Source organism: Vigna angularis, chromosome 10 (assembly GCF_016808095.1).
Source record: "Vigna angularis cultivar LongXiaoDou No.4 chromosome 10, ASM1680809v1, whole genome shotgun sequence".
In the NCBI taxonomy this organism is placed as follows: domain Eukaryota; kingdom Viridiplantae; phylum Streptophyta; class Magnoliopsida; order Fabales; family Fabaceae; genus Vigna; species Vigna angularis.
In genome coordinates this window covers 22,547,162-22,558,520 of record NC_068979.1, presented here as the reverse complement: position 1 = coordinate 22,558,520, position 11,359 = coordinate 22,547,162, and the positions used below count along the sequence as shown (strand labels likewise).

Genomic DNA, 11,359 nt, shown 5'->3' with positions numbered 1-11,359 from the left:
TTAACGGATTTTGAAATCAGACAAAGATTCAATTGGATTTCAGATTCTAAAATTTGTTAGGTGTTTTTTTAATAGAACATAATAGGATTTTTAAGAAAAATTAAAGATGAAAAAAAAACCTTGGAGATGCATGATGAAACGACATGAAAAATGAGAGGGTGACACAGAATGACTATTATTAGGCTGAAAAGACTGACTGTATTTTTTTAAAAAAAAGAAAATTGATTGTAGCTTTTCTTTCTAATAATGGGCTGTGAATATTCTTCTTTTTTCCTTGTCATGAATTTCCTTTAATCAATTGGACCTCTCACTGTATATAACTCAATGAGTTGTAATAAATATTGAGTAAAGATGACTAACTGAATGAACGAAATACATTTTATTTTTAATTATAATGGATTGGATAATAAAAATTAATTCATTTTGGTCTATTAAAAATGTAACTAAAATTTCCCCTTATGACTTTATTTTACTTTCGGTTTTGTTGATTTTAGTAAATTATTATCATAACATTTGGAATATTTGCTTAAAAGAAAAAAAGTTAATTAGTTAACTAAAAAAAATATTTCTACATAAATGGGCATAATAAGTAATAATAATAAATACAAAAGAAACGATTAAGTAAAACAGATATTTTTATCGTCATTAATCTTTCTTTCATCGAACAACTTTCCTAAGTAAATTTGACTAACAAAAATGAAGCCTCCAACTAGCTCATCTTCATCTTTAAACTGGCTTTAAAAAATTCCAGTTCCATTTAGAGGGAAAGATAGCCTCAAAAACATTTTACACACTTTGAATATCAAGTTTATCTGAAAACCAACATGATGAGACCCTCTTTACCTAATTATAATATATATAGCTTGCTTCTGACTAGTAACATCCACATGAACATTATAAACATCGATTTACTAGGAAAAACCAAATGAAAACCACCGTTTTAGTGATAATCATCGAGACATCCATTGAAATTAAGACTAAATTTGTTATCATGCATATCCTGCCATTCCAACTGTTGAGCTCACCCGATTTGCCTTGTGAGAAACTGGTGTGGTAGTTGCCTTTGTGAAGTACATGTAGTAGTATACGTTCAGAATCATGGTTGCAACAATGAAAACTGCGCCAGCAACAAAAACACCTTTTCGCAAGGCTTCACACGAGAAGTTCTGAGCAAGAATCATTCCACGGTATTTGGTATGGTAGGCATTCTTGGTTGCACCTGCTATCAAACACGCTTCTGCCACCAGAAAAGTGATCCTGGGAATACATAAAAAAAGTGGTCTTGATTCAATGAGTCATATTTTGTAACTTGTTGGGACCAGGGCTTAATACGAGTAACGACAAAAATCACATACTGCAGAGAAAAATGATATTTTTAAGTTGGTTGCTTGCAAAGTAAAAAATCACATTATGGGTTAAAACAATCAAACCATAAGAGATGAGGCATATAATAAAATCTCCAAGAGACTTTTCACTTGAATAACAGAAGCATACATTTGAATCATATATCATTCGTACACAACATCTAGCTTCTTTGATAATGCATAACCAATTGTTGTGTAAGAATTTAGAATGCATACCAAGAGGAAAGAAAATATATAATGGACCATGCTCTATTTCCCCCAGGTGTTAAGGGCCTCCCAAAGCACATGCACTTTGTCACTCCCATTAGCAGTGATTCACCTGAAAGAAGAAACAGGAAAGCACCCACTCCATAACCAGTCGCAACATCTGAACTGTAGCTGCAATATGTTTCATTTGTTTTCTCAATTTTGAACATGGTTCCCTGACAAGAGCAAAGAAAAAGAGGGCCAGCCTTGTCAATGCAAATTAACAATAATATTAGAAACAAAATAGATACAGCACAACTTATTTAAGGCAAACAATGATTGCAAAAACTTTAACTGAAGGGTAGTAGAGGTAAATGCAGCAACAACTATGTCTAGAGTTTCGATTATGCAAGTGTGGCAGAGCTTTCTAGGGTGATAAATTCACCATGACTCTGAATTACAGAGCTGGATATGCTCTACAAAAGCGTTATTTTATAGTTTAACAAGAACTGCGGCAAGCGTTTAAAAGTGAGTTGTTTTCCAGGATCAGTTGCATTGATTATGGGGATTAGGAAAAGGACCTTCCCAAATAAAATTTAAAAAAAAAAAAAAAACAGGTCACTAGAATTAAATACCAAGAACTAGCAAGATTGACAAACAAAATTCTTCAATGACAAAAAAGGCTCTATGTATGATAGGGATCTTTAAGATAAGACTATTGACGAAAATAACATGTTCAAGTCAAGGCATTTAGAGGTGGCTATCAATCTGGAAAGAATGCATGATAAGCAATTTTCTCATCAATTATATGCAATCCAACTCAAACTCAGACTCAAGCTCAGTCACACAATTAAGGTATGCTCCTTTAAAAACTCTTGAGAACAGACAATATAAAGAGTTTATGTCATATCATTCCCAACACAATTATTTTGGCGTTGTACTACTAGCCAAGAGGCAGAGAAAAAGCAAATGAACCCTTTACGTGGTGTGGTTGTAACTGGGAAAAGATAATTCTTATCAGAAGAATATTTGAATCACATATGAACAATAGGACAAGCTGTAGAATTCCCAATCATCTTATTATGGAATACACAGCTATAAGTAGGCTTAAATACAGTATTGTGACATAGTGAATGAAGTAACTAGAACATTTGCTTGTATTCTTGTTAAACTGAATCATAATGAATGAAGTAACTAGAACATTTGTTTGCCTTCTTGGAATGCCTATACACAAATCTTGATTGAAAGATTTGGAGAAGTTTGCCAGGAACCAATGGTAGAACTGATGCGCCTGCAACAGAAAGGCAATGCTACCGACTACCATACTGCATTTGATGCTATTGTTTCAAGACTTGACTTATCTGAAACCCATCAATTGACTTGTTTACTTGTTGGTCTACAAACGGAAATTCAAATGATGGTGAGAATGTTCCAACCCACCTTTGTTATGAAAGCTTTTTCCTTGGCCAAGATGTATGAAAATGCCAATGCCATGCACGCCAAACCATTGTCCAAAAACCTCAAACTCCACCCAATTGCAAAGCCGCTCTTGTTAACCCCTTCCACATCCTTGGAAAATTCACTAAACAGCTAACCCCTTCCTATATGAGTGAAAGGAGGGCTAAAGGTCTCTGTTACTTTTGTGATGAACCCTTTACCCTTGCCCATAGCCAAACCCACAAGAAACTACAAATCCATTTCATGGAAATAGCTCACAATTCTGACTCTGATCAAGCCCCCAAATCTAGTGCAACCCCTCCTGATTCACCTATTTCGGAACCAATGATTTATGTCAGTGCTTGACAGGGGTAGCCAAGTTTTGGACCATGCGGGTTACAGTCATGTAAGGAAGAAGTCGCTGCACATTCTCATTGTTAGTGGGAGTACCCATAATTTCTTGGATATTGATGTAGTCCAGAAATTAGGGTGCAAGATTGACAAAATGGATCCTGTTAGTGTCACTGTGGCTGATGAGGAAAGAGTACAGATTAATACTATAATCAAAGGGTTTTCTAGGCTTATACAATAACATGTCTTCTAGGCTGTTGTGATATGGTTATTGGGATAGAATGGCAGATTACATTGGGGGATATCACATGGAACTTTGACAAGTTAACCATGGAGTTCACTGCTCAAAGAAGAAGACATGTTTTGCGTGGCAATTCTTCTACAAATATCAAAACGATTCGTAAGCCGCATATACCTAAGACTGTGGCTGCAGTAGTTCACCTTTCTATTTTGCAAATATGTAAGGATGAAGAAGGCTTGTTGTTGCATTCCCTGTCCACCCATGCTACATCTGCCACAATTCCTAACAGTATTGACCAGTTGCTACTTTAATATGAAGATGTGTTTGCAGTCCCCACTACCTCACCACCTAGAAGGCCGGATCATGATCACACTATTCCTTTGATGCAAGGAACTAACCCTATGAATAAGAGACTTTATCAGTATTCTAAGCAATAGAAGGACATAATGGATGAATTGGTACAAGATTACTTAAAAAGTGGGGTTATTTGAACAGCAGTAGCCCCTATAGCAGTCCAGTGGTGTTGGTCGTTAAAAAGGATGGAAGCTGGAGGCTTTACATTGATTACAGGGACCTCAACAAGAGTACCGTAAAGAACAGGTTCCCTATACCCTTGGTTGATGATCTATTGGATGAGCTATATGGCTCTAGTGTATTCTCCAAAATTGACTTACGGTCAGATTATAATCAAGTCAGAATGGCAAAGACAGACATACATAAAACAGCCTTCAAAACACATGTCAGGCATTATGAATACCATGCCTTTTCGCTTAACCATTGATCCTGCCACATTTCAGGGTTTAATGAACTCCATGTTTCAAGAGTATTTGACAAAGATCTTAATGGTCTCGTTTTATGACTTTCTGATTTACAGCAAAAGCATGGAGGATCATTTGCATCATTTACACACAATCTTGTCTACCATGCGCGCTAATGCTTTGGTAGCCAAGAAATCTAAGTGTTACTAGAGTAGAGTACTAGGGGCATTTTATCACGGGCAAAGGAGTCTCTACTGACTCCGCTAAGGTAGAAGCAGTGAGAAATTGGCCACTTCCTCAAACCCTCAAGCAACTGGGAGGTTTTTGGGTTTGGCGGGCTATTATAGTCAGTTTGTGCGAAGATACAGCACCATAGCCAAAACAAATGAATGACATGTTAAGAAAAGACAGTTTTTCTCGGTCAAATGAAGCTAAATTGGCATTTCAATGTCTTAAGGATCAGTTAAGCCAAGCGTGTGTATTGGCCTTACTTGATTTTACGAAGACTTTTGTGGTAGAGGTGGATGCTTCAGGAGTCGGGGTAGGAGCTGTTCTTATGCAAGATCATCATCCTATAGCTTTTATCAGTCGAAGCTTGAATGTTCAACAACAATCATTGTCAACTTATGAGAAGGAATTACTAGTAGTGGTGTATGCAGTACAAAAGTGGAAGCATTACTTATTACCTATGCAGTTTGTAATCAAAACTGATCACCGAAGTCTCAAGTATATTCTGGATCAGAGACTTTCCACAGCCTTCCAACGAAAATGGTTGGTAAAACTCATCGAATGACTTCATTTGAATTGAGAACCAAGCTGCTGATGCACTTTCAAGGGTTGAATGTGCTTCAATTTCCACACACCAACCAGATTCTGATCTACTATGGAAAATCAAAGCATCATGGCAGAATGATGATGCTTTACAACGGCTGATTGCTGAATTGACGAAATATCCTTCTTCATATAAGGATTTATCTTGCCAGTGGAGAATTAAGGAGGAAAGGGAAGCTGATCATTGGTAGAAAATTTGAGTTAAGAAGGGAAATACTTGATTGGTTGAACTGGCGGTCATTCAGGAAGAGATGCCACTTATCCATATCACCTTTCTAGTCAAAGAATGACATATGGAGTGTGGAACTAAATGAAAACCCAACCGCTGGTGAGACCTAACAAAATTACTTAGTATAGGGTCTGAATGACTCTGATACCATTCTAAAGTATAAGAGAGAGAAACATTGAGTTGAAAGATGATGAATAAATAATATGCTCCAGTGCTGTGTTCTTTGTACAACAATTTATAAAGAAGTACTTTTTTTCCTCTCTCTATCCCACCACTAATTACATATCATACATAACCTTTCATTTCTCTTCATTCTAAATGTCTTGTTCAAATAAGATGTCTCTACTCGGTATTTTTTATTAACACAGAGAACGGTGTGTAACTCCATTGACTATACAGAAGGTCCAGCTTCTCTCTCTTGTTACCAAAGTCATGTAAACTTCACTGTGTGCATTAGCACACCAAAAGATGACAATGCAAATTTTGGTTTTGTCTGAGTTTACAATCATCAGCCAAGAAATTTATAATTTATTATTAAAGAACTCATCCTGAATATATTATTAATACAGTCTACTGACTTGATAAATTTCACCAAATAATTTATTAAATCCCTAGAATTTGAGAATGGTTTTCATTAGTGTACACCTTACAGAAATATACATGGATCAACATGCTCTGCATTTCTTCTATTACTAAAGTTTTGGGAAAATAAAGAAATTGTTACAAAATACTTATATCTCTGCTAATCAAATTCTTAACATTTTTACTATTTCGGTAACACAATAAATATAACCATTATTTCCATCTTCCGGTGACTTAATAATGTTGGAAAACAGTTTCCAGAAGATTTGTTTACAGAAAGGTTAAAGTTAGTATTATCTAAGTTTCAAAATTTTCACGGTTTTAGAGACATACATACCCACAAGGCCCAAACCCTAAACTCAATAAGCTCTAAATAAGGTTCCATTTAAGGACTTACTGACATAGAAAAAAAAAAGGAGGTAAAATAATTTTCTGGTAATCTAAATGAACTTCAGCACATCATCTATAAAAGTTACTCTTTAATGTAAGAAAAAAAATACATTAATAAAGAAAGATAGTTCTTAACATTTAATTAAAAAACATTTAAATTACTCTTCATTGAAATTTAATATAAAAATAGAGTACTAAAAATAAAACTTCAATTAAATCAATAATACTTTAGAGATTTGTTTATATTTTTTTTTCTTGTATCCAATACAGCGGAAGAAAGAGTAAATGCATTAGTTTCGTTTACAAGATAAGCGGAATTCATTAAAACTCGGTTCATTTCATCGTTTTCATATTCTTTATATGTGGTTATCGAAAAGCTTAGCGAAAAGATCCCAGGGAAGGCAACTACAAAACTCAGTCATAAATTTCAACATAGATCTATGTCAAATTGTGAAGCTACGACACAATTATCTTCGCCTGGAAACACTAATAGACTAGGGGAAAGGCAACTAAAAGCGAACAAAAGCAAAAAGAAAAAGAAAAAAACTAAAATGTGAGTGCATGTGTGGGAGAGAGAAAAAACAGTGGCTTACGACGCTTCGTCTTCTCTCTGCGGCAATGGCGAAGCCAAACGCAACCAAACTCAACACGACGACCAAAAGGTGGACCAGAGTGGACCCTCTTCCCTCTGCCATCTCTAGCTGCAGCGAAGGTCTTCCCTCTGCCAAAATGGGTTTGTGTGTGTAGCTGAGTTGAGAGAGAGTGAGAGGGTGAGAGAGAGAGAAGGTGCAGTGAAAAAAGTGTGAACAAAGTGAATGCTTTTGCTGATTCGCGGCCTAATAGTGTAAAGCGATGTTTGTTCAATAAAGCTTCTTGAGAGAGATGGAGAATGTTGGACTCACGCGTGATTACAGAGAGTGTATCATACGTTCCTTTTGGAGGGTAGAGAAGAATGATTGAAGTGGGTGTGTGACTCTACGAGAGATGCAGTGGAGTGTCTGTTTTCACCACGCGCCTAGTTGCCGTGGTGTTATCATTTTCGAGGCAACAGCAATTTCCGTTTTTCAAATTTTTATTCAATGCTGTTTTATTACTTCTGTACTGGACTTCCCCTTCTCAGTTACAAACAATGTACTGTTTTAAGTTTTAAATTTTTTTCAAAATAAATTTAACATGTTCACTTTATTATCAAATATTAAAAGAAAATTATACTAATTAAAATATTTTTTAAATTTTAATTTAAATAAATATGTTAACGATTTTAAAATCTGGCTAACATATGTTAAATTAAAATTTAATAAATATTTTAATTGGTATAATTTTTTAATATAATTATTTAAACTAACATAAAAGTAAAATTTATTTTATTTGAATCAATTTTAATTTAACACAAATTTAAATAAATTTATTAAATATTTTAATTAGTTTAATTTAATATTTTAATATAATTTAGTGTATGTTAACAATTGGATTTGAAAATCTGCTTAACATTTTAAATTTTGTTTTAGATTAAAATTTAATATATATTTTAATTAGTATAATTTTTCTTTTAAATATTCATTTGAATTAACATAAAAATTAATTTTTTTTTTGATTAATTTTAATTAATAAAAATTAAAATAAAATTTATTAAATATTTAATTATTTTAATATAATATAATATATGTTAATATTTTAATATTTTAACATATAATTTATTAAAACAAGTAAAATACATTAAAAAATTTTAAAAAAATTTAAAAATTAATGAAATGTGAAATTCGAAATAAATATTCACCGAATTTTGAAAAAAAAAATATTGGATTTGGAATACCGGATTTAAAAAATGACACTGATATTATAGAATGAAACCAAATATTTCAGATTGTGTAATATGAAAAGTGAAAAATGAAATTTTTTATTTTTGATGAGAGTGAGGGGGATTCATACATTCCCCCTACATCTCCAAGGGTTTCGTCCAACAGTTCCAAGTTTCATATTTATCCTTGTAATTAAGAATTAAATATGTTTTTAGTTTTTCAACTATTAAGCGATTCTGTTTTTTATCCCTTTTTCAAATTTTGATACATTTTGATTATTCTCCTTAAGGAAAACATAATTTTCCGTCCTCCAAAACAAACGGCGTTAAAAATCAAGTGAGATGACTAACGTCTGACCACGCTAGAAACTTAGAAACTCTCCCTCTCTTTGCAACGATTGCCACCTCCGCTTCTTTTTATCCCACGTCATACCAGTTATTTTCTCCCTCCCTTCACCACCAAACCTCCTCTCTCCTCCTCCCACCGGGAAAAATGTCGCCGGCGTCTCATAAAAAGCAGATTTCCTTCGCCACCAAGATACCTCTATTTCGTTCTTATAGCTTTTATTTCTCTGCAAAATCCTCCATGCTAGAATCAGAGGTTCACGATTTACCGCGTCGCAGCAACAAGTAAGACCGTCGCCCTTCTAACTTCACGATTTGTCATGACCTTTTGCTTTTTTCGATCAATTTGCATTTCAATCAGGGTTTTGGGTGATTTAATTGAATACTCCACTCATGCACAACCTTTTATTATTAAATTTGACTGACTTTACCATTTTTCTCTCGGATTGATTGGGATTACGGATCTAGCATGATGCTGCAGAGTGACAGTACCAAGAACTCCCTTCGGGAAGATACCGTTAAAGAAATCTCATTGTTTTTTCCTTTTAATTTTTTTTAAAATGTTGGACGAAAGTTTGAGTCTTGAATGTTATCTACTTGCAGATTTAGTTTTATTGTCTGCAAAACAGAGGAAGCGGCGCGTCACTCATGGCAAAGGCGGCTATGAATTCTCACACGTCGGCACTGTATTGTCTCGTGGTGATACAATTCAATGGAAGCGGCGAGACGAAAAACGACAAGGACCTTCGTGTCGGGGTGTCCTGTGCACACGTGCGACTTTTCTTGGTTTGAAAGAGGTGGTGAGACATGAGGCGATTGGTGGAACATTTAGTGAGTCGGACGGTTAGAAGCGGAAGCGGTGGGACAAGAGCCGATTGGTGGAACATTCTGACATGTAGAGACGGAGGCGATCGAACGATTAGCAGCGGAAGTGGTGGGGCATGAGCCGATCGGTGACACATATGAGCCGTTCGATGAAGCATTCTGACACTTTCTCATACCTCCGACTTTTCTGACTTTGTTCCATCGCCTGGTTTGGATTTGTTAAAATCTCTCAATCCTCACCGCCCAGGTCACCAACACCACCACCTCCCTCGTTAGAGCAGGAATTTGTGGCTCACTACCGAGCACAGCTCAACCGGTTCCCTAAATCTCAGCGCTATTGGGATAGTAAAGTGGCCTCTCGCATCGGGGAGAGGCCAGGGTTCCGCCTAAGAGAAATTGGTGTCACCACCGTGCAAATCGTCCACCACACTACCGCGTCATGGTCTCTCCCTTGTTCCATTCCATCAAAAACGCTGGCGTCCACGTTTTTGGCGTTCATTGATTAATTTACCCCAAATTGTGAGTTTTAATTTTGAGGGTTTTTCATTATTGAGCCAATTCTTCACCACACAAAATAAAATTTTGACTCTAAGGCACTGTTTTGACTTTGCATTCAAAAATATGAATGTAATATTATCCCTAATAATCATCCATTTTGCGACGCTGGCGTAGTGACACTCTTTCCGGTGGGAGGAAGAGAAAGGAGGTTTCGTGGCAGAGGGAAGGAGAAAAGAACTGATGTCGTTGTTGCTGACAGAGGATGAAAAGAAGCGGAGGTGGTGATGGTTGTGGAGAGAGGGAGAGTTTCAAAGATTACAGCGTGACACTCCACCGTTAGCCAGCTCACCTTCTATTTAACGCCGTTGGTTTTTGAGGATGAAAAATTATGTTTTCCTAAAGGAGAAGGACCAAAAAACATCTTACTTTGAAAGAGGGACTAAAACCAAAATCGCGTGATAGTTTAGGGACTAAAAACATATTTAACTCTATAATTAATCAAAATCAAGTTTAGTTGACCAAATTATTTAATTATTATTGGTAAGTTTATTTAAAATTGATATGAAGTATTTAAAATATTTTTTAGATACTCTTAATTATTATTATTTTGGTATTTTTTTAAGTTATTAAATTATTTATAAATATTTAATTTATTGTATTAGTTTATGATTTTATAATTTAATTATAAATAATTAATTTATTTTATTAGTTTTTTATTTTTTAATATTTTATAAAATAAATTATATGATGTTTTTTAATTTATTTAAAATAAATTGGTATTTAAAATTGATATGAAGAAAAAAGTTAAATAAAATTTTAGTAATTTCAAATTTATTAAAAAGTTATAAAAAATTAAACTATAAAACAAAAGATTCATAAACTAAACATCGGATGTCATAATCCGATGCTTCTCTTTCGGATACCGATATCACATATATTTTTTACACAGTTTTTTTTTTTTTATAAAGTAAATTATATGACATATTTTAATTTATTAAAAATAAATAATATCTAAAATTGATATGAAAAAATTAGATAATATTTTAAGTAGTTTTAAATTGATTAAGAAAAGTATAAAAAATTAAATTATAGAACAAAATATTTACAAACTAAGCATCGATTTTTGATATCCGATGCTTTCTTTTTGCATATAGATATCTGATACATGTTTTTTATAGTTTTTTTTTAATTTTTAATTATATTATTCATAAATATTTATTTGATTACTTTAAAATATTTTATTATATTATTTCTAAATGTTTATTTAAATTATTTGTATGAATTTATTTAATTTATTAAAAATTGATAAATTTATTTAAAATTGATATAAAAAATGTAAAATATATTTTAGTTAGTCTTAAGTATTATTATTTTGGTGTTTTTTTAAGTATATTTGATTATTTATAAATGTTTAATTTATTGTATATGTTTATGATTTTATAATTTAATTATAAATTATTAATTTATTCTATTAGTTTTTAATTTTTTTAAAAAAATTATAAAATAAATTGTATAACGTTTTTT

The 11,359-nt window shown here is 33.4% G+C and overlaps 1 protein-coding gene across 1 annotated transcript; it reads right to left on the bottom strand.

Moving 5' to 3' along the window:
• Nucleotides 1-719: 719 nt before the first annotated feature.
• On the bottom strand, nt 720-7,196 carry LOC108322343 (uncharacterized). Its single transcript, XM_017554407.2, has 3 exons — nt 6,963-7,196; nt 1,581-1,786; nt 720-1,257 (listed from the first exon to the last, which is right to left on the bottom strand). The coding sequence occupies exons 1-3, from the start codon at nt 7,062-7,064 to the stop codon at nt 990-992; spliced, it is 576 nt and encodes a 191-aa protein (XP_017409896.1). The 5' UTR covers nt 7,065-7,196; the 3' UTR covers nt 720-989.
• Between the last annotated feature and the right edge of the window lie 4,163 nt (nt 7,197-11,359).

Excerpts from the sequence above, each read along its gene's own strand:
- LOC108322343 (XM_017554407.2), bottom strand. The coding sequence starts at position 7,064 with ATGGCAGAGGGAAGAGGGTCCACTCTGGTCCACCTTTTGGTCGTCGTG. Across the intron at positions 1,787-6,962 it reads CAGAGAGAAGACGAAGCGTC|GGAACCATGTTCAAAATTGA; the intron begins GTAAGCCACTGT and ends TGCTCTTGTCAG. Across the intron at positions 1,258-1,580 it reads ATATATTTTCTTTCCTCTTG|GATCACTTTTCTGGTGGCAG; the intron begins GTATGCATTCTA and ends ATGTATTCCCAG.